Source organism: Erinaceus europaeus, chromosome 6, assembly GCF_950295315.1.
Source record: "Erinaceus europaeus chromosome 6, mEriEur2.1, whole genome shotgun sequence".
Classification (NCBI taxonomy): Eukaryota; Metazoa; Chordata; class Mammalia; order Eulipotyphla; family Erinaceidae; genus Erinaceus; species Erinaceus europaeus.
The window spans coordinates 39,011,372-39,035,956 of record NC_080167.1 but is presented as its reverse complement, the minus strand read 5'-3'; the positions used below and the strand labels follow the sequence as shown (position 1 = coordinate 39,035,956).

Genomic DNA, 24,585 nt, shown 5'->3' with positions numbered 1-24,585 from the left:
ATGCAAACAGAATCTCATGCCTGAGGCTCCTAAGTCCCAGGTTCAATCCCCCAAGCCACCATAAGCCAGAGCTGAGCAGTGCTCTGGTGTTTCTCTGTGTGTGTGTGTCTCTCTCTCTGCATCGCTCTCAAAAAATAAATAAAATTAATTAAAAAAAAAAAAGTAAAGATGTTTGGATTAGATCAGAAGAATCTTTAAACAGAATGCTGTAATTTTTTTTTAACAACTAGCAGAGATGGCTTTCTTGTGTCTCTCTAATCATTCAAGAGAAAGAATAACAAGTGACTAATTGTCTTTCATAGTGAGTTGTGAGTAGAAATTCTTTTGAAGTCAGGCTGCTGAGTCATGCTACTTACTCATTACCTAGAAATCTGATTGTGGTAACTCCAGACAATATAGAATTTGCTGATTGATGGGCCCCTTAGGGTATAAATCAAGATAGAGGTGACTTGAATAAGACTAACTGGGTGGCCTGAACAAGCCTAAGTGAATAGTCGGATCTTGTGGAACATGGTAGATCAGTGTAGACTTCTCTGATGTAGTGACTAGAGTCAAAGGCTTTGCATCCACTGGCAGCAAGTTCCTGGATTCGCTCAGAAACAAGGTCCTACTATCTCTGCAGGCATTTATGATGACTCTGGAAAATAATCAGAGATGACTGTCTTTTTATATATAAAAATATTTATATATTTATCATAAATATTTATATATTTATTATATTTATCTATCAACTATTTATAGCTGATAGACAGAAATACAAGACCTACTGCCACATAAACTTTGACTGTCTCCAGATAGTATGGCATTTAAAGAATAGCAATAAATATGGATGGAGAACTATTGGAGAGGTTCCCATTTCTTTCTCTGAAAATTCCAGAAGCATGGATGGCAAATTAAGCCTTGGGACTTGAAATGGAGAGAATCAATCTGCAATGTTGGTACTTCAAGGGAAGTAAAGTCAATTCTTCAATCTCTGGAGTGGAGTAAACGTGGAGGAGGATGAGGGTGAGATGCCCTTTGATACTGTGTGTTTTACTGAAATATTCATGAAGAAGCTACCCTACACTGCCCCACTGCCCCACTGCCCAGACTTCATCCTATCTGAGAGCCCTTAGATTGGGTTTTAATTTTTTAATTTAACTTTTTTTTTTAATTTTTAAATTGCCACCAGGGTTATTGCTGAGGCTTGGAGCCTCCACAATGAATCTACCTTTCCTGGCAACCAGTTTTTTCTTTTTATTATTACTGTTTTTTCTTCTTTTTAGTTAATAGAACAGCAGACACTGAAAGATAAGGGGGAGATCGAGTAGGAGAAAAAAAAGAAAGACTATACAACATTACTTTACTTATGAAGCCTCACTAACTCAGCAGGTGGGACTGGAGACTTAAACCTGGGTCCTTCTGCATGATACCATGAACACTCAACCAGGTGTGCCATCACCTGGCCCCAGTTGGGTTTTCTACCAACCTGGTATGAGGAAAGAAATGCTTCAAGTTTTTTATAGTGGAAAAAAGACAGTTGAATTTATTCAGTCTTACTTCCCACTTTCAGTGACTCAGAGTTCGACAGGGCTGTTTTTCCTTTTATTACCTTTAATATTGGGGGAGTGGCAGGTGGTAGTACAACTGGTTGAGTGCATACATGACAGTGTACAAGGACCCAGGTTCAGGCCCTTGGTCCCCACCTGCAGGGGGAAGGCTTTACAAGTGGTGCAGCAGAGCTGCAGGTTTCTCTCTGTCTCTCTCCTTCTCTGTCTACCTCTTCCTCTCAATTTCTGGCTGTCTGTGTTCAATAAATAAATAAAGATAATACAAAAATTTTAAAAAGAAAACAACTCCTTGGTTATTTTAATATTTTTGTAAATATAGTTATTAACCCCTTGTTCTTTATTTGCATAGCAAATAATTATTCCACTTTTTACTACTTTTACGAATCTTATGGTACCTTTTGTTACTTTTAACATTTATAACTCTGTCTTATCTATTTTCATTGTTTTCCTGGTTTCCAACTCGTACATTGGTTTCCTGTGACCTCTGTAACAAAAAAAATCACCACAGACACTGGTTAAAATGACAAAAATTTATTCTTTAACAGCTATAGTTTGACTGGGCTTCAACCAAGGAATTATCAGAGTGGTTTTCCCTGCAGAGACTCTAATGCAGCTTGCTGCTTTGCAGAGACTGCAAATCTCTTTGCTCCATCTTCACATTGCCTCCTTCTCAGGGTGTGGCAGATTGCTTTCTACTTCCCTCATTACAAGCACATTTACAGTTATGTTCAGGACCCACTCATCATCAAGGATAATCTCTCTCTCTCTCTCTCTCTTTCTCTCTCTCTCTCTCTCTCTCTGCTGAGTAATGGTTTACAGCATATTTTTTTCACCTCTTTCAGCTCCCACAGTCATAGCTATAGGTTGATTGTTTTGTTCACATCTGTCAAATCTCTATATTCCACATATGAGTGAAACCATTCTGTAGTTGTCTTTCACCTCCTTACTTACGTCATTAAGCATAATCTTCTCCAATTCCTTCCACTTTATCCCAAGGACATAATGTCATCTATTTTTTTATTGCTGAATAATACTCTGTTGAGTATATGTCTCATAACTTTTTATTGGGGAATTAATGGTTTATAGTCAAAAATAAATTACAATAGTTTGTACATGTGTAACATTTCTTAGTTTTCCATATAACAAACTCAACTCCCCTCAAGGTCCTTCTCTGCCATCATGTACCAAACTTGAACCCTCCTCCCTACCCCAGTCTTTTACTAACTTTGGTGCAATACACCAACTTCAGTCCAAATTCAGCTTTGTGTTTTCCATTATGTTCTTATTTTTCAACTTCTGTCTGTGAGTGATATTATACCATATTCATCCATCTCTTTCTGACTTATCTCACTTAACATGATTCCTTCAAGCTCCATCCAAGATATGTTGAAGAAGGTGAATTCACCAGTCTCATAACTTTTCTATCCAGTCATTTAATCTTCCTGTCTTAAGATCTTTAATATGATCATATTTGCAAAGATTCCATTATCAAATAAAGTAAAACTTGAAGGTTGTGGAGGTTAGAACTTGACATTTTAGGGGGCCATTAATCAGCCCATTGTAACTTCTTTAGTAACTTTTCTCAACTTCAAGACTGTATGTGTACTTGTCCAGAGTTTCCTGAAAGTATTAATATGTTATTATTGCACCTAAGAAAATGATTTTCTTTGTGCTGTATTAAAAATATTTTGCTTATTATTTTTCTTTTATATATTTGTATTTATAAAATGGAAACACTGACAGGATCATAGGATAATAGGAGTACAACTCCACACAATTCCTACCACCAAGGTTCTGTATACCATCCCCTTTATTGGAATCTTTCCTATTCTTTATCCTTTTAGGTGTATGAACCCAGGAACATTATGGGGTGTAGAATTGTAATTGCTTCCCCGCTGAACATGTGCATTGACAAGTTGATCCATAACTTCAGCCTGTCTCTTTCTTTCCCTATGGGGCAGAGCTCTGGGGAAGCAGGGCCCCAGAACACATTGGTAGAACACGTCTGCCTAGGGAAGTCCCTTCTATTTGTGTCAGCTAAACCACAGTTCAAATACAATAACATCCTTGTTGTTAATGAAAATCATTTGTATACCATTCCTGAATTCTTTGTTAAATTTTCATCTATTTATCAACTTCCATGCCTCTAGTCATACTAGTATAGCTATCGTGACATTATGGCATATTGCTTTTTTATAATTTATAGTTTATAGATTCATCCCAGAAAGCAGTTATTATTTTATAATTGTTTTGCTATGAGGTGTTTTCCTCTTTTAATTTTTATTATCTTTATTTATTTATTAGAGAAAAAGCCAAAAATTGAGAGTGGAGGGAGTGTTAGGGAGGGAGAACACCTGTACCACTGCTTCACCACTCATGAAGCTTTATCATTGCAGGTGGGGATTGGGGGCTCAAACCTGGCGCACTGTAACATGTGCACTCAACCAGGTGCACCATCACCAGGCCCATGAGGTGTTTTTATAACTTTCTGGAAAATATATAAGTTCTCTTTTCTATTCTGGTATAATCTAAGAGTGAGGGTTTTTACTGAAGTAATATTGTATTATATAATTATGTAAATGTTTCATATGCATTCCATTCAAATCAGTGTCTGTATATGCTACACTGAGTTCACAAGTAAAAATTCAGTTATCTTCTTACAACTGGCCTGTTTTTAACTCATTTCTCTACCTATCTCCCCCTTTCTTTTGGGGGACCACTGATTGGTATTATATTCTAAAAATACCTTTTATTTGTTTGTTTGTATGGTTTCATTTACTTCATCCATTTATTTTCTTCATACATTCCAGGTGAGTGAGATTTACGTATTTCTTTTTATTTCTCAATCTGGCATCACTAAACATAAAGCTCCCTAATGCAGGTAAGAGGCATTTTTACTTTTACAGCTGAGTAGTATTCCACTATATATATATATATATAACATAGCTTCTTTATCCAGTGGAAAAATGGATGGTCCATACTCCCAGAGAGATAGAGAATGGGAAAGCTATCAGGGGAGGGAGTGGGATATGGCGATTAGGTGGTGGGAATTGTGTGGAGTTGTACCCCTCCTATCCTGTGGTTTTGTTAAAGTCTCCTTTCTTAAATAAATAAATAAAAACAAAAAAAATGGATGGTACAAAGGTTGTTTCCAGCTCTCAGCCATGTAAATACTGAAATAGGCATGAGATGGCATATATCTCTCTGAATTAATGGTTTTGTATTGTGAGGGGTAAATAGTTCTATGAAGTTGAGTGATTCTTCAGGGTTTACTTTAGAAAGGAGAAAGAAATGTGTAGCCATTGTGTAGCACCTAGCACACATCTGCATGTGAAACATGAGAAAGCACCCCCAGTGAGTCCATTTCAGGTGCCAACCACCTCCTAGAAACTTCTAATCTGCTCCCCTTGTTTTTAGAGTGAGGCTTTCTTGAGTTCTGGGTATTCAGGATTCCTGGTCTAGAGCAGTTTCACATTAAACTCTTTCAGAGATTTCTGCTCCTGGCAGAATCCAAGAAACGTGTGTTCTCTCTCTCTCTCTCTCTCTCTCTCTCTCTCTCCCTCTAAAAAATGAAAGGTCTCTGAAAACCTATACCCTTACCTGCAGACAAAATTTGGAGGGTGAAGACAGTTACCCACAGCTAGCAGGTTATAGGAATAAAAATGTCTTTAGTACTCTTGCTGCATCTCTCTTTTTGTTGGGTCCTTCTAAATTTGTTGACATTTGACTTTATAAGATTACTAGTGTCATCGTCCTTTCAGGTAAAGCAAATTAAAGATGGAAAGAATAGTATTAGATGGCTAACTACTCACGTTCTAGGCCACTAGAGACTGTCCCTATGTTCTGTAGCTCCCATTCCCACATCCAAGCCTTAGGAGGAGGCTTTCACTGTCCCTACCTACCAGGTGGAGAACAAGGAGCACTGGGACACTCATGTTGCTTTGAAACTGGTTCCACAAATACTTGGCTTCCCCTGAATCCAACTCTGCAGATAATCATGTGTGTCTCCCAGCCCCCAGTCCCAGCACTATTGGTTTAGGAGAAATGACTTCACTAGAATTGAGATTAGAAGATGAGAGAGAAATTTTTGCCTCAGAACACTTTTTTCTCCTTCAACTTTAATACTATATATATATATATATATATATATATATATATATATATAACTAAAACAACAACAACAACAACCATATGCCCTTTAGCACAGAACTTTGCTTTATAAAGTTTCTGTGCCCTTATATAAAATGAGGAGATTAATGAATATTAATGTATCTGTCTGCCAGTTCTAGCACAGTCAATTTATACACAATGTGATTATTCTAAGGGTTCTTCATAGGACCTCAGATAGTGAAGGTAGATATCTAAATGATTTTCTCACTGTATTCTTGTAATCCTAGTGACTCTCTAGAGGAGGAGAAAGGATATGCTTAGCCAACATTTTATTTCTTATTTATTTGGTTAGTGAATTAATAATTATTTACAAGATCACATGATTACAAGGGTATAGTTTCATACTACCCACCGCCGCAATTCAGGGTCCTTTTACCCCCATCCCCAGCTCTCCCCACTTCCAAAAATAATGACCAAAGTTTTCATAAAGTCTTAGCTACAGTTTAACATTCTTTTTTAAATGAGTTCATGTGTTTCAGCTCTTTATATTGTAAACATAAGTAAAATCATGTAGTAGTTGTCCTTCAGAAAAATGCAGGTCATTTGGTAACATAAACTATAGCAACAAGAGTATTCGAACACAAACACTAAATTAAAGAACCTCAAGATATTATATGTGATAAGGTGAATGAGGAATAATTTACATAGGAGGTAGGGGTAGTGGCTCACCTGGTTGAATGCACATAGTACAATGTACAAGGATCCAGATTTGAGTCCCCAGTCCCCACCTGCAGGGGGAAGCTTCACCAGTGGTGAAGAAGGGCTGCAGGTGTCTCCCTCCCCATCTCCCTCTTCCCTCTGAGATTTCTGGCTGTCTCTATCCAACAAAGAAAGATTAAAATAAAAGAATTTTTTTAATTTACATTATAAGAAAGATAAAGAAGTACCAGAGAGAGCTGGGGAGATAGCATAATGATTATGCAAAAGGCTTTCATGCCTGAAGCCTCAAAGTCATGGGTTCAATCCCTAGCACCACCATAAGCCAGAGCTGAGCAATGCTCTGGCAACATAAATAAGTAAATAAATAAATAGGTACCAGAGAGAAAAGTGACATAATTTAACAAGACATAGAGAACTGTATGTGTTTAAATGTGTTATAAGTAAAAGTATTATACATATAATTTATATAAGTATATTATATATAAACAATCTAAAAGAGTTTTTCTTAAACTGTTCTTATCTCCCCATTCTTTTCTTGACCATCTTCTATCTATTTCTTTCTCCCCTTTCATACTTTAAAGCTGTCAGATACTTTTATGACTGTGTTTCTGGGTCTGTTTTACTGTGTATCATCTTGTTGAGATTTAAATGTTTCTTGCTTCTTTCTCTATAGAACTCATTTCAGTAACTCTTGCAAACACGTCTGATAATGGTAAACTCCGTTAACTTTTGTATGTCCAGAACTGTTTGGATTGCTCCTTCATGACTGAATGATAGTCATGCAGGGTAAAGTTTGCATGGCTGGCATTTTAAAACCTTGAATATACCACTTCACTCTCTCCTGGCACCCATGATTCCTGCAGAAAAATGGGTTGGAAGTCTAATTATACTGCCTCTATAGGTCACTTCTTTTTCCTGGCAGCTTGTAATTTTTTTTCTTTGTCCTTGACAGTTTCTTTGTCCTTGATAGCTTCACAGTGATGTGTCTCAGTTTAGGTTTATCTGGGTTTACAAATTTGGGAATTCTCTTTGCTTCCAGAACATCTGGAACATTTGAAAAATGTCTTGCCATTTTAAAATGGTTTCTGTTCCTTTCTCTCTTCTTCCCTGTAATTCTGATATTTGTTTTTCTGATAAAGTCTTCAGTATCTTGAATAGTTGCTTCAATTTTCCTAGGTTTTTTTTTTTTTTTCTCCTTCTACTTTGAAGTCAAAGAGTATGGACACTTTGTCTTCTATATCTGATGTTCTCTGTTCTACCTGAGTAATTCTGACTGGAATACATTCAAAATGTCCTTCATACCCTGCAAGTCTATTGTCAAGTTCTCCATTTTCCTGTCAAATGGATTTTTAAAGCCATGGACTTCTTTCTTAATTCATTTCCCCATATTGATTGAGAGCTTCATATTTCTTCAAGTTTCCTGAGAATGTATCCCCCCCCATTTTATTCAATAGGATAGATGTCGGGCTTTTGTGGTGAGCCTATCTTGGGTATAGATTCTCTGATTTTCTGTTGGCCACCAGAAACAGGTAACAGTGAGAATATGACCCGAGGCAGCAGGGGTAAGCAAACTGGGACACTTCTCCGTGACTCATGACAAGAGATGAGACCAAAGAACATCCAGGAGACTGTGTCAATGGACAGCCTGTTTATTGAGCAGCAAAGCAGAGATTTTATAGGTTGGAGTAGGGGGAAGAACAGGGTTACTATGGCCTAGCCTTGTGAGGCTATGTGTAAGCTTGATAGAGCTTAGGGAAAACTCCCCCATCCTTGGATGGAGGTCTGGTAGAGACACCCCCTTGTTAGTCTCTCTCAACCGAGATGAGCAAAGGGGAAAAACAGTCTCTCAGACTTAGTTCTTCCCTTTCAGACTCTCAAGCCCACAGAAACCTCACTGCCTATCCCCATTAACTGCAGGCCACATGACTGCCTCCCTTAAGGTTCATTCAAAGTTCACATAATCACCCAGAGTTCACACAATCACCTCACTTTTGATCACTAGAGAAAGCATACTCTGTCAAACACCTCTCTGACATCAGTCAGTGAAACTCCAAACTCTATTTCGTTATAGCTCTGATAACTACCATGCTCTGTTTATCTTCTCTCTATCTCACTTTACTGGTTTAACCCCTATGTTTCTCTCAAATACCTTTGGATAATTAAGTTGCTTGCATCATGGAGAATAATTGTCTTAACCTTTATGTATCTCATCAATTCTTGTCATACCAGCCCCCTAATTTCTGACGTATTTGAAAAATGTTCTTTGTCTGAAACCCTATTTAAATCCAAGCCCACCCCCAAATAAACGAGAGTGTCTCAAATCTCCCCGGTGTCTCTTGTCTCTATTTCACGTCATCTCTTGAACAAGTGAGAGAGAACCGGTCGTTTACCTTCCTGGCTGAGAGCCAACTCACGTGAGCTCTGGCATAGCCTTATAAGGCTAGGAATGTTGAGGGATACTTTACATGGTCAAGACAGCCGAGAGTTGATGAGGGTCTTTCTAGTAACATTGGGTAAGTGGTCAAGCTGGTTTGGGGAATGAGGAAGCAAAACCCACCAGCTAGCACAGAGAAGGGGAGGTGGGCTCCTGCCCAAGAGAGACTCATATGGGGGCTGGGACCCATTCAGCAGATTCCCTCTTGATCAACCCATAAAGGCAAAAATCCCCTGGGGAGACTGACCAAAGGCCTTTACCTCCGAGGCATGGGGGTGGGGGAGCCTGGATGGACCGCACCATGCTCAACCTTGGCTTATGAAAGGCACCGCAGATAGAGAGAAATTGAGGGAGGGATATAGAGAAGGAAAGAGAAATAGACACCTGCAGACCTGCTTCACCACTTGTGAAGTTTCCCTGCTGCTGGAAATGTATTCCTTAAACGCTTTCTCTGAGAACTTTCCTGGATTTACATCATTAAGATTCTGTGTTTCCTCTTGGTTTTGCTGAACCAATATTTTCCTCAACTGTTTTGGTTTTTCTTGTTGCCCAAAGGTAGTGCTGGGTTCTTCTTTGTCTGTGAGTTGTGGAGGGAGGAAAGGAGCTTTGAAGTGATTCGTATTATGGCACCTGATGTCCCTTAAAGAGAAACCTATTCTTGGAGGATCGGGAATAAATACTCAGACCTCCTTTTCACAGACTGATTTTGGAAAGTAGGAACTCTGCTGGGAGATCAGAGTCACTTTTCTTGATTGTAGGGCAATCTGATCCTGATCACTAAGGTCTCTGTGGCAGCTGGGACACCTTAGAGTTTGATAAGCTTCCTTGATGCCACAAGGGTACTGTCTTCCATGCCACAATTCCTCTGAACAATTCCCTGGAATTGTCTTGGAGTCTGGATTCTGCAGTTCTAAATGGTCATCCAGAGCTCCTTTTAAGCCACGGGAACCCTGTAAATCTGCTGCATGTACTTGAAGTGATTGTAAATATGATGCCCACCAGTAATGTGTTGCCTTGTTACTACTTGAGTCCTTCCCTCTCTCCTCTTCTGCTCCTGCTATCCCCATGCCATCACCAACCTTCAGACAGTAGTGTTCCTTTCTTCACAACAAATCTCGGCTGTTCTCTGATAAAATCTTTCGAGTTACTTTATTGTAAAACTTGTTTTCTGGTAGAGAGCCAATTTCCTGTGACTAGGACACCATAACTCTGCCCTTAGAAGACCTAGACCATATTTTCATTCACTCATCTAGGTCTCTGATTTAGAGCTCAACTGCTAAAACAGATTTGAAAGCCATCATCATATTCTCCATAATCCTCAGAATTTATCTTATAGAACAAGACTTTCTCCTGATTTTTCTCTGCAATACTGGATTTGTTTCCCCTTCATATTATATTTTAGTTTTTTTATCTTCCCCACCAGTTGTTTTTGGTCAACAGGAACAGATGGCATTTCTAACCCCTACACCCTTGGTATAGAACTCCTGCATTAAGCAGCCTCTTCACAGTCACAAGGGGGCTGAGTTGGGTCTCTAGAAGTGGAGTAAACTCCTTCTCCAGGACTGAACTGTCCATCAAAGAGGGTTTCGCAGCTATAAAAAAAAATTGCTTAAACTAGGTCAGCATGCCTGAGCCACTGACTCTCTTCAGGATGATTTCAGTTTGAAATAATGGCTCATGCTTTTTACCAGAAAAGACAGGATTTTTTTTTAATTACTAGTGTTTGAAAGCCAAGATGCTTTTGTTATTCCTTTACATAGGCATAATGATTGAATTCAACCCAGAAAGCAGTGGGCTTATTGTAGATTTCTGAATATAAAGGGTGTTTCATATCTTTGGGTGTCACTACCTTTTGAATGTGTTAGCAGAAATGTGTACCATGGGAGGTATGGCATTATAAATAAGGGATATGTAATACAGGTTCTACTTCAGGTTCAAATGCTGAAGCTATGCCAAAGACCAAGGACACTACAGTTAGTACTGTAAAAAATCAAGAATCTGAGGCCTGGTGGTGATGTACCTGGTGGAGCACACATCACCATACAAAAGCACCCAGGTTCAAGCCCCTGGTTTTTACCTGCAGAGGGAAGCTTTAGGAGTGGTGAAGTCAGGCTGAATGTTTCTTTCTTTCTCTCTGCTTCTATATCTCCCCCTCCTCTTTCAATTTCTCTCTGTCCTATCAAGTTAAAAAAAATAATAAAGAGGGAAAATGTCACTCATTTCAGTAGTAGTGGATTCAACATGCAGGCATCAAGCTCCACAGATAACCCTGCTGGCAATAAAAAAATAAATAAAATAAAAACAAGTTCAAAATCCTAGATATCAGTGTACATGTAAAACTAAAAAACTTTATTTAATGGTAATTTTACAGTATCTATGGGTTTTAGAGATTTTATTTTCACTCATATTTGAGAGTTCTTGTCTGTATTCACGAAAACAACAGTAGGACTAAACATAAGACATGATAGGTTAGAGCATCTTCTATGTTTCATTTGTACTAAATGGACTCTGTTAGCCGAGAGCAAAAAATGAAATGTATTTGTTTAAAAACACTGTCCCACAATCTGTGGGACCTCAAAAAACACATAAGCCCTTTGTATGAAAGAGACAAATACAAACATCTTTTGTGAGTTTGTGATGACCTTGCGGCTGAACTGCAGATATCTGGGCCATGCAGACATCATCAAGCTCCCAAGGGTATGTGAAATGAGTGTAGTACACAACTGGGATGAAAGCCAAAACTGACAGTGAAGGTGGTGCTTGGCAAGAATGCTATGGCAGAACCACAGAGCCCCACCACCTGGCTCTTCCTTCACATCCTGGAATTGGAGACTCTCCCTATCTAAAACCCCCTTCTCCATGGTAAAATTGAAATTTGGAAGGAACAACTTGGTACCTAACTTTTTTTTATATAATTTTTATTTATAAAAAGGAAATACTGACAAAAACCATAGGATAAGAGGATAACAAACTCCATACAATTCCCACCATCAGAACTCTGTATCTCATCCTCTCCCCTGATAGCTTTCCTATTCTTTATCCCTCTGGAAGCATGGACCCAGGATCATTATGGAGTGCAGAAGGTGAAAGGTCTGGCTTCTGTAATTGTTTCCCTGATGAATGTAGCTGTCAGCAGTTCGATCCATACTCCCAGCCTGTCTCTCTTGTTCCTTAGTGGGATGGGGCTCCGGGAAGTGGGGCTCCAGAACACATTGGTGGGGTCGTCTGCCTAGAGAAGTCTGGTTGGCTTCATGTTAGTATCTGGAACCTGGTGGCTGAAAGAGGAGTTAACATATAAAGCCAAACAAATAGTTGACTAATCATGAACCTAAAGGCTGGAATAGTTCATATGAAGAGTTGGGGGGGTCTCCATTTTGTAGATAGTTAGTAGTCATATTTTAGTTAAATTCCAAAGAGCCCATGACTATACTATTTTTTTTTTCCTGGGCATAACATCTGATATACAGGTAGATCCAATTTACTATTTGTAAAGATGATGTCATGGCTGGAAAAGGACCAGAAAGCTGGATCAGGGAAGAGAGTAGCTCCCAAATATGGGAAAGGTATATGAATATTGTTGACTGTAAACCTCATCTATTTGATCTGATCTGGGGCTTATATTCAGCGTAGCAGCCTATGTGACCTCTGCATCCCTGTAGATCTGATCTCACATTCTGTGGTTATGAGTAGGAATGTTCCAAGCTGCCCAATTTTAGGGCAATCTGTCTTCCTCAGGTGGAACATAGAGTATGTTGTCCAGTCTCCCTTCAGAGGATGAAGGGAGACTGGACAACATACTGTTGTATGTTGTTGTATGTTGTTGTATCAACAACTCTACTGTTGTTGATCCACATTGAGGACAAGGTCCTATGGGGGCCTACAAAGGGGTCTATTGTGTTGTTACTGATAGAGATGACCAGTAACAACGGAGAGAGGGATCTATTCCAGGTTTAGGCCCATCATGTCTGTTTGGGAATCTTAGTAATCCCTGACTATGGCCCTAGCTGATGGGGTAGCCTGATAGTGACTAAAGAGACATTGTTAACGTATTTCAGTCTCTTGCCCTTATTTATCGGTACCTGGAACTTTTTACAGACCCTTCTATGTGTTTCCCTGCATCTTTACATTTCTTATTCCACTCACCTGAGTACAGTGGTGAAGTCAGGCTGAATGTTTCTCTCTGTCTCTCTGCTTCTATATCTCCCCCTCCTCTTTCAATTGTTCTCTGGCCTATCAAATTAAAAAAAACAATAAAATAAAGAGGGAAAATGTCATTCAGTAGCAGTGGATTCAACATGCAGGCACCAAGCTCCAGAGATAAGCCTGCTGGCAATAATAATAATGATAATAATAATAATAATACACAAGTTAAGAATCCTAGATGCCTGGAACTTTTTACAGACCCTTCTATGTGTTTCCCTGTATCGTTATATTTCTTCTTCCACTCACCTGAGTAGGGGAGAGGATGTTCTGTTTTGTTGGGGCAGGATGAGTATGAACCCAAAGATTACTTAGAGAAACAAGTTATATGTTAGACTGAGGCCTGAACATGTCTCCACTAAACAAATAGCCCTAAAGTGGGGAGGAATGAACAATGAAGCACCCCCTTCAGGGCCAGAACCTTTTTATGGCAAGTTTTTTTTTTATTAGTGATTTAGTAGATTTATAAAATTACAAAGTAACAAGTACAACTCCACACCATTCTCATCCCCAATCTTCCACTTTAAGCTACAGCAGTTCTCTTAAAATTATAGATATGGATTAACTATTGTTTGTACAATTATCTGTCTATATTTGTATATATTTGCCCCCCCACACACACTTTTAGGGTCCCATCTTCTCTTTGTTTCCAAGTCACACATATACTTATTACTACATCCAAATGTCTATATATTTTTTCCCTCTTCTTCCTCTGGATCCTGATGAAGTTAGAGTTCAGACCCTGCTGGTCATCTTCCCCCCTGTCATTTCTCGCCCACTGGGAATATAGACCAAAATTCTTTTTGAGATGCAGAAGGTGGGAGTTCTGGATTCTGTCATTTCTTCTCTACTGTACTTGGATGTTGGCAGGTTGATCCATACCCCCAGCCTCTTTCTATCTTTCTCTAGTGGGGTAGGGTTCTGGAGAGGTAAGGTTCCCAGACACATTGGTGAGGTCATATGCCCAGGGAAGTCAGGATGGAATCATGATAACATCTGCAACAAAAATATTATCTAAGAAGATGGTGTCAGAGTAGAGAAAAGGGCTAGAAAGTTAGATTAGGCCAGAAAGTAGCTCCCAATTTTGAAAAAAAAAAATCTATAAATTAACTGTTTACTCCTTCCACCTGACCCAGGGCCCATATATGTTTATATTTGGCACAGAAGCCTGTGTAACCTCTGAGTCTCTTTTGGTCTGAGCTTGCAGTTCATGATCACAGTTGGGGACATTCCAGGCTGCACTTATTTCACCATCAGTCTTCCTCAAGTGTCAGGGCAGGATGACCCAGCCTCCCTTTGGAGACTGGGGCAGTCCTTACCATTGCTCCTTTATGGTGAGGGCAAGGTCCTAGGAAGGCCCACATGAGAGCTTATGATGATGTTCCTGACAGAAGTGACCAATTATAGTGAAGAGAGGGATTCATTATTAGAGGTCTAGTTATAGAAAGTTTTACATACATTAGAATTCCAGGTTATTGTGGGATACAGAACGTGGAAGGTCTGACTTCTGTAATTGCTTCCCCGCTGAACATGGGCATTGACTGGTCGATCCTCACTCCCAGCCTGCCTCTCTTTTTCCCTAGTGGCGCGGGTTCTGGGGATAAAGAATAGGAAAGCTATTAGAGGAGGGGATGGGATACAGAGATCTGGTGGTGGGAATTGTGTGGAGTTGTACCCCTCTTATCCTATGGTTTCGTTAATGTTTCCTTTTTTGAATAAATAATTTTTTTAAAAAAAGAAACTGGCAAAAAAAATCCAGGTTATAAGGAGTTGGTTCAGCAGACAGCAAGACAAACAATGGTAGGAGAATAAGTAGATTTAGGATACATGAACTGGAATAAGATCTCCAAACATCTTAAATCTAAATCTAGCATAGGAATAGCACTGTCTCTCAGTAAGTTATTGATTCTCCACATTTATGTCTGTTGTCAACCTAACCAGGGGCTTTTGTGTCCTGGGTGCTTTTGCCACCAATACCCATCCATGTTTGAAGAGCTCACAGATAACTCTACTGGGTACAAGAGTCCTCCAGGTGTTGGGTGAGGTATTAAGTATACATGAAGTCTGAAATCACCAGATACTTAGTTGGAATGTGCTGCTACAGTGTTCCCTTCACAGGGAAGAGTTCCAGGAGAAGACATAGTGCCAGTGGGCAAGTAACCATGTTTATTGAGAAGGTAGTGAATAAAAGTGAAATGACAGGGTAAACAGAGGTTTGTTTTTTTTTCTTTTAAGGACAATACACTTTAAACTTTATTAAAATTTAACAGTAAGTGAGTATACACTTAAAGCTTCCTAGAGATGATACATTCCTGGGTGATATGTGGGCAGCTGAGACTTGCTCGACTTTACAATGTTCTTGAAATGTAAATGAGCCCTTCATGATGACTGGAATGTGGGCAGACTCAAGACAGAACTTCAGACTGGGCGTTTAATAGGGCCTTTCCTGCCACTCCCAATTATAGCAGAGCTCTTTTTTAAAAAATCAGTCAATTAGTTAATTAATTAATTTGCATGTCTAAGGTCATATGTTGGTCATTTCCTTTCTCCTTGTATCCTTGCTTCCCTTCCTGTCACACAAAATATTTAAAAATGAACGAAGTTCCAGGAATCAATGCAGTGCATCCACCTTTCCTTCATCTCATTTCTCAGTCACCAGATCCCTTCTATATAGTTGTTATCAACAGTCCATTCATATCAAATAAGATAAAACTTCACTGCATCAGGGGCATTAAGAACAAAGCTTTATTTCCTTCCTGGCCTCCAAAGGCATTTGAAATTGTGAAGAAATGGCAAAAAATCTGGGGGGGGGGGGATCAATAATAGAAGACCACTTTTCTCTTATGATAAAGAGGAAGAGGCCAAGAAAACACACAAGAGAAAATTAGCAGTGTAATATAACAACCCACTTGAGTTAATGTAATGACTGTGAACCTACCACATTTCTTGTAGTCCAGAGATTAAAATCTACTACAAAAATTATATACTTGTGAGCATTTTATATGCTCACAACCAATACATAGGCAGAGCATGAGTTGAATTCAGTTAAACAAGTTTAAAACAGGGAGGTAATTCACTGTTAAGTAGCTGATTCCACTCATAATAGATAACACTTAAGGATATTTGCTTCATTTTACTTGGAAGAAGCAGGGGATTCATGAGATTAAGGAACTGTTTATAAATTGAAAAGCAACTGGAACCGAGGTCTTTCTGAACCTAAAGACAGCTGTTTAATATTCACTGCTCCATCCTCATGTGTAAATAACTCCAGAGTTCATGAAAAAGTTGAAATTATTATCACAATAATTATCTAATTGTACAGTACTCAAAAACATAATGTAATTTGTGTCTGTGCCAGTACTCTTTACATAAGCATTTTTAAAAAGACTCTTCCATGAATACCAATTGAAATGCTAGCCTTTTAAAATTAGAAAGAATATATTTAATTTTAATATGCTTCTTTCATCTATTTAAAGTGGTAATTTCTTGGTTTTCTGACTTTGTCTCTGAATATTTTTCCTAGGGTCAACGTCTTTTTGAAAAATTGCTTCAACTAACTTCACAAAACATTGAAATCAAGCTAGTGAGTGATGTAACAGCTGATTCAAAGGTATTAGAAGCCTTGAAATTAAAGGGTAAGACCAAGGTTGATATGCTACTCTACCACTGGGTATTCTGTTAAGACACTTTTAATTGTACTTAAAATAATACCTTTATAATCAACACATTTCCCTTAGTGTACTTGTCATTTCTCCTTTGGAAAATATCCTGATGAAAATCTTTAAATGAGAGAACTAATTAATCAGTACTACTGGGATTGTTAAGTAACATCATTGCATATTGGTGTTTACAAATGATAAACTGACCATAAATAATAATTAGGATGAAGAATCTTCTTTCTCTCTGAACATTTTAATTATGTGATGGGGAGGAGACCCTCTCTCATCAGAGCAAACACAGGACTTCTATTTTCCTCTTGCCTAACAAATGAAAATCCCCCTCAGGTTCCATATTCTTTAGAACAGTATGGTCAGGGCCTGGTGATAGCTCACCCAGGAAAATGTGCACTACTCCATGAGCCAGGACCCAGTTTCAAATACTAGTGCCCACCTGCAGAAGGGAAGCTTCACAGGAATGGAGCAGTGATAGAAGAATCTTTCTTTCTCCATTTGTCTCTCTTCATCTTTATTTCTCTCTGCTACCCTCCATTTAAAAAAAAAAAAAAAAAAAAGTCGCCACCAGGTATGGTGGAACCATGCAGGCACCTAGTTCAAACAATAACCCTGGTGGCAAAACAAAGTAATAAAATCGAAGTAAATAGTATAGTCAGCTGTAGAAATTTATGACACACTGCCTGATTTATGATTTTTTAGATAATTCTGCATAACATGGTGCATGCAGCCTCATGAAGACTAAAAATAATTCCCAAATGTGTTGCCTCTTCATTTTGCTGTACGGTCACTAGCTTCACTCACTTCCAAATAGTTCCTTTTGATTTAAAAAATGTTACAGGGGGCCCAGTGGTGGCACACCTGGTTAAGGGCGCACATTACCAAGCACAAGGACCTGGGTTCTAGTCCTTACTCCCCACCTGCAGTCATAATCAGTGAAGCAGGTCTTTGGGTTTGCCTTTCTCTTTTGTCCTCTATTTCCCCAACTTCTCTGAATTTCTCTGTTTCTTACCTGATAAAAAATTAGAAAGAAGAAAATTAAAAAAAAAAAACAGGAAAACATGATTACTGGGAGCAGTGTGTTCATCATGCTAGTAGCAAGCTCCAGCGATAACCCTGGTAGAAATTAAAAAAAAAAAATTGAAAAATGTTGAATTTACTATCAAGTTGGAAGCCTTTGTAAGGAACTAGACCATGTGAGCTAATGATACTGTTCCCAGGAAAGGTGAAGCTTTAACCTCATTGAGTGAAATAGTTTTACCTGATACCATCATAGCTTCCATTTGTGCTGTTTCAACATTCACGGCATTTTTACTTGTCATCATCTTCACATTTTTAATTTTTTTTTTATTTTATTTATTTATTCCCTTTTGTTGCCCTTGTTGTTTTATTGTTGTAGTTATTGTTGTTGTCGTCGTTGTTGGATAGGACAGAGAGAAACGGAGAGAGGAGGGGAAGACAGAGAGGGGGAGAGAAAGATAGACACCTGCAGACCTGCTTCACCGCCTGTGAAGCGACTCCCCTGCAGGTGGGGAGCCGGGGTTCGAGCCGGGATCCTTATGCCAGTCCTTGTGCTTTGCGCCACCTGCGCTTAACCCGCTGCGCTACAGCCCGACTCCCTTCTTCACATTTTTAAATGAAAGAACCTTCTAAAAAAAATGAAACAGACTATGAAGCAAGTAAGTAAGCCCACAAAACATATCCTGCAGGGGGGAAAAATAATTTTTAAGTAACAAAACCTATTGGAAGATGTAAAATTATAGATGATGTAAGCCTGGCCAGGCATATATACTTACCATCATATATTTTTTTCATTACATAGGAAATAAAAGAAAACTTAATGAGATAATTCTAGGTCTGAAAATCTTCAATATGATGATGTGATATGCTGTTTTAGTACAGTATGTTATATATATGAAAAGTAGCAAACACTTAGGTCAGTGGCTTGATAGATATAGCCATGTGGAATAGAAATAAGATTACTTTTTCTGTGAAGATTGGATTCCTAAGAATCCAATATCTGAGAATGTGTTATCTGACACAGTTTTAGGAATGGATAGCTTCTGGCTGACAATAGGTACTTGTATTTGCATGGATAACTTTTCTCATTTCCTATTACATATCCATTGGGTTAGATTATCCTGAACACTAAGGAAGCAGATGAGTTAGGAAGAGAAACATGAGCCTAAGAGTTCTATTATTTCTGGACTAAATATCCACTAATCTGTCACTTGCCATAGTTCAGGCTTAGTCTTATAAATACAACAAAAAGTTGAAAACTAGATGCTACTAGGGAATGTGACATTATTTCTTGTGCTGCCAAGTAATAAGTCAACTACCTTAGACAGGAAATAGCTATTAACTAGGTTATGGATAAAGGCTTTATTTGTATTCCTATTGTGAATCATGAACTAAAAGTATTGCTTCTCAAAAAAAGGAAGTGCTTGAATTTCTGGTAGTGACCAAGGAGTCATTATTAAAGTATGCCAGTCTCTTGCCTTTATCCAGCTTTTGTAATCCTTGCTTTCTCTGACAAGGTTAACTTTGAAGTGATTGAGTGGAGTGAAATAGGAAGTAGATGAGGCAGGTGTCTAGATCTAAGCAGAAAATTCACAAGCATTATGTATGTGTATGTTGCTACAACTAAAATCTTGTTAATGTATAACAGAAGTTCTTACCAAAAGAAAATAAATTCTTTTCCTTTATATAATCAGACGGCAATAACCATACCCGATTTTTATTTTATTCTTTTGTATTTAAATTTTTATTATTTTTATTTATTGGATAGAGACAGCTAGAAATCTAGAGGGAAGGGGTCATAGAGAGGGAAAGACACAGAGAGACACATGCAAGACTACTTCACTACTTGCAAAGCTTTCCCTTTGCAGGAGAGGACCTGAATCTCAAAATCAGGTCCTTATGCTTTGTAACATATGCACTCAACCAAGAATGCCACCACCTGGCCCCCCTTCTGTTCTTTTTTTAAAGATAAAATAGAGACAGAGATAGAGATAGAGAGATAGGGAGATAGATTAGATTGACCACATTTGACCACTAAAGTATCCTTCAGTGCAGAAGAGGCCAGGTTCAAATCACTGTTGGAAGTCATGACATATTTTTCTATGTTCTTCTATAAAAAAAATGTGTCATAACTTCTGACAACCCAATAACATTATACATCTTTTTTTGCCCCCAGGGTTATTGCTAGGGCTTGGTACCAGCAGTTCGAATCCACTGCTCCTGGTAGCCACTTTTTCCATTTTATTGGGTAAGACAGAAAGAAATTGATAGGGGAAGGGAAGAAAGAGTGGGAGAGAGAGAGAGAGACACTTGTAGATAGCTTCTGATACTTGTGAAGCATCCCCTCCCCTGCAGGTAGGGACCCCGGAGCTCTAATCCAGATCCTTGTGCGGTCCTTATGCTTTGTACTATGTGCATGTAACTGGGTATGTCACCACCTGGCCCCCAACATTATACATCTTTAAAATAGTTTTACTTTCAGTCTGTTATCTTCTTTTGGTAGAGATCTATTAAATAGTAGCATCATACTTTAGAAATATTTCTTCACTTAAAAATATTTTAATCACTGATCATTTGTGAGAACATTGTCCTACCATTTACGATATTTTGTGTGCCTCTTTAAAAACATGAAAGTGCCATCTCTCACCACCTTTACTCTTCTTTCTTTCATTTTATTTTCCTGCACCAGAGCACTGCTTGACTATGGCTTGTGGTGACATGGGGATTGAACCTGGGACTTCAGAGCCTCAGGCATAAAAAAATCTATTGCATAGGCCACTGTTCTATATCCTTGGTCCTGTCTTTCTCATTTTTATGTGGTACTGATGATGTAACCTGAGGCTCAGACATACTAGGCCTGTTCTACCACTGTGCCAATTCTCTGACCTAGTGAACTCTATGGGTTTGGACAAATATGGATGACACTGCTTTATCATTATTGTATCATACAGAGCATTTTCAATGCTCAGAAGATTCTATACAAGATACCCTTTCATTTATACACACATTACGATAATACTTTTAAGTCTTGTACTTCATAGAAACCAACACAATAAAGTTAAAATTTAGAGGAATTATTTTATGTGTCTTTCAAAAGCATAGAAACTCAGTATGCCCTCTATAAATATGGGCCCTAATAGTCAACAAAAAAAACTAAATATAAAATAATGTAGTCAGAATATAAAACTTCCATTAAAAAAGCAGATTTTATCTCCGTTATTGAACTATAACACATTAATAAAAGCTAATAAATTAAAACTAATAAAATATTAGAATTAGTGACCTAAAGATAAAGCTTGTGCTTCTCTTTCTTTATGTACTTGCAAACATCAGGATCTGAAATCTCTTTAATTCAGTCTCTTTGAGTTCTTACAGGTTCTTATTGTGAACTAAGTATCTGAAATGTGGTTGTGATTTCCTAAATACAGCATGTTCTTATTAGGTCTCTGCTGTGTGTGTGTGTGTGTGTGTGTGTGTGTGTGTGTGTGTGTGTGTGTGTGTGTGTGTTGTTGTTGTTGTTGTTGTTGCTGTTTTTTGCCACCACGGTTATACCTGCACACTGCTCCCAATGGCATTTTTGTTTTAATTCTTTACATTTTTGTTTTTAATTCTTTGATAGGACAAATAGAAATTGAGAGAGGTGAGGAGATAAAGAGGGAGAGAGAGAGGCACATGCAGCACTTGTTTCACCCCTCATGAGGCTACTAGGGAGCAGAGGCATGAACCTGGGTCCTTGCATGTTGTAACATACGCACTTAACTGGGTGTGCCACCACTGGACACCCCATGTCTAAGTTTTAAAACCTACTTTTCCTTTTGCCTGAAATACCCTCCATTGCCTTGTCAACTTGATGGGTTCTTTTTCACCATTTTGTGGGGCAAGGGAAAGAGTTTACAGTAAGGTTGTTAACACATGGATACAATTTCTCACTTCTCTGTGGTAGGTATCTGCAGAAGTCTCACCCGCCAACTTGCACCAGAAGTCTCACCCGCCAACTTGCACCCTCTCCCTGTCCTACTTCCCCAGAATCCTTTGCTTTAGTGAAATACTCCATACACAAAATCCAAGTTTCACTTTGTGTTTTCCCTTTCTGCTATTGCTTCTTTAATTTTTTTTCTTTTCTTTATTATTATTAATTATTTTTTGCCACCAGGCTTATTGCTGAGACTTGATTGCATGAAAAATCCAACATTCCTGGAGGCCATTTCAATCCCAGTTTTTCAATTTACTTAGTAAGGCAGAGAGAAACAGAAGGGTGGGGAAATAAAGAGGGGGAGAGAAAGAGAGACACTTGCAGCTGTTTCACCCACCTATGAAGCTTCCCACCCCCAGGTGGGGAGCAGGGGCTTGAACCAGTATCTCTTTACACTCTTCTGTCTCTTTAAATTTTTAGTAGTTAATTTATTATTTTGGATAGAGACTGAGAGAAATTGGCAGTGAAGGGGAAATAGAAATGGAAAGAGAATGAGACATCTGTAGCACTATTTCATCACTTGTGAAACTTTCCTGCTGGGCTTGAACCCTGGCACTTGTGTGTGCTCCACTAGGTACACCTCCACCTGGTCCTTGTCCTTGCATTTTAAGTTTCACCTATATATGATATCATCCAGTATTTGCCCTTCTTGTTCTAGTTTATCTCACTTAACATGATTCCTTCAAGTTCCATCCAAGGTGAGACAAAGGAGACTACTTCATTTTTAGCAGCTAAGTAATTTTCCATTGTATGCACACACCACAACTTACTCCCTTTATTTCTTTTCCTTTTTCCTTTTTTTTTTTTTTTTTTTGCAACCAATGGCTTTATTTACTTATTTATATTGAGGGAATTAATGGTTAACAGTAAATACTGTTGTTGGTACATGTATAAAATTTTCTCAGGTTTCTGTAAAGATATTTCATGCCTTGCTTAGGTCCTCCTCCACCATGATGTTCCAGGATCTGAAAGCCCACCCCACTCCCCACCTCTGAATCCTTCACTTTGGTGCAATACACTAGACCATGTCCAATTTTACTTAGTGTTTTCCCTTTCTGTTCTAATTTCTCAATTTCTGTCTATGAGTGAGATCATCCCATATTCATCTTTCTCTTTCTGGCTTTTCTCACTTAAGATGATTCTATCAAGCTCCATCCAACTTCAAGTAAGGAAATTGAATTTACCATTATTAATAGCTGATATATATATATTAACTCTCTTAGCCACTCATCTGTTGTTGGACATCTAGGTTGCTTCCAGTTTGGGCTTTTATAGATTGTGCTGCTTGAACATAGATATACAGACATCAAATTGGAAGCTTCTGCACAGAAAAAAAAAAAAAACCTACTCAAACAAAAACACCCTTCACCGAATGGGAGAGTATCTTTACATGCCATATATCAGGCAAAAGGCTAGTAACCAAAATACATAGAATTCACCAAACTCAGCAACAAAAAACATTTTTGGGCCCCATCCAAAAATAGGGAGAGGATAATCACCATAGAAGAGTTCCAAAATGCCAACAGAAATATGAAAAAATGGTACAAGTCACTGATTGTTAAAGAAGTGCAAATAAAGACAACAATGAGATATCACTTCACTTGTGTCAGAATATCATACATCAGAAAGGACAGTAACAACAAATGCTGGGGAGGTTGTGGGGACAAAGGAACCCTCCTGCATTGCTGATGGAATGTAATTTAGTCCAAACCCTGTGGGAAGCAGTCTGGAGAATTCTCAGAAGACTAGAAATGAACCTACCCTACAACCTCGCAATTCTGGAACCTCCTGGGGTTATAGCCTAAGGAATCAAACATGCCTACCCAAACTATATATATCACAACTTGCTTAGCCACTAATCTGTCCTTGAGTATCTGGATTGCTTTCAAGTTTGGACGATTAAAAATTGTGCTGCTTTGAACATAGATGTACACAGATTACAGATTACGTCAGGTGGGTGTATTTGTTTCCTATTAATAAATCCCCAGAAGAAAACTTGCTGGGTAATAGAATAGACCATTTGTAGTGTTCTGAGATATCTCCAAGCTATTTTTCACAGATCTTTAACCAATTTTACATTCATGCTAGCAGTGTGGATGGATCCTTTTCTCCCACGTCCTCACCCACATTTGTTTCTATCCTTTCTAGTGCATGCCATTCTCACACGTCTAAAGTGCCATCTCATTGTTGTTTTTACTTGCATTTCTCTAATAATGAATTTGAGAGTTTTTTCATATATATGTTAAAAGGGCATTCTTTTTCCCAAATAACTTAACATCTTAATATTTTCCACTATACACTCATTTTATTTATTCATAACCATTCTTGGTACAGTAGATATACGGCAGCAAGTTGAGCTGTAATGATTGGAAATGGATTAAAATATGAACTTTCCTCATGGTTCAGAGAGTTCAATGTCTGGAACATTAAGTCTGATTTAAGTGAAAATAGACTGGTAGGGAAATTCTTAATTATCTGGGTGGTGGTGAACCTGGTTGGGCACACTTATTACAGCCCTGGCCCCTGCCTGCATGAGGGAAGCTTCACAAGTGGTGAAACGGTACTGCAGTTCTCTCCATATCTCTCATTCTCTCTGTCTCTGTCTCTCTCCTTTTCTCTTTTCCCTCTTGTAATCTATCTTCCCCTTAATCTCAGACTCTTAACTGCTTATATTCCATAAATAAGTAAGTAAATTCTTAGGAAACATGGAATTTTCTTTTTGTATAATTTCTGGGGCTTCACCACACTGAGTCAAAATTTTTGGATGGAAAGAATGTAATAGAAGGACAGAGGGAAAGCTATCATAACTTCCTCCAGTGTAGGAGGGGCCTGGATCATATCTAAGTAGCATGCATGACAAAATAATCATACTGTCCTGGTGAGCCATCTTATTGACTGTAGATCTGA

General features: G+C 38.4%; 1 protein-coding gene across 3 annotated transcripts in view; it reads left to right on the top strand.

Annotated features, from left to right (window-relative positions):
- The window catches only part of PLD5 (phospholipase D family member 5), a 484,123-nt gene that overhangs the window by 287,359 nt on the left and 172,179 nt on the right, over positions 1–24,585 (top strand). For all 3 annotated transcript variants that reach the window (XM_007535606.2, XM_007535607.2, XM_060192042.1), the window contains exon 4: positions 16,538–16,649. In XM_007535606.2, coding sequence (XP_007535668.1) covers positions 16,538–16,649 — 112 coding nt within the window. The remainder of the gene's footprint in view (positions 1–16,537; positions 16,650–24,585) is intronic.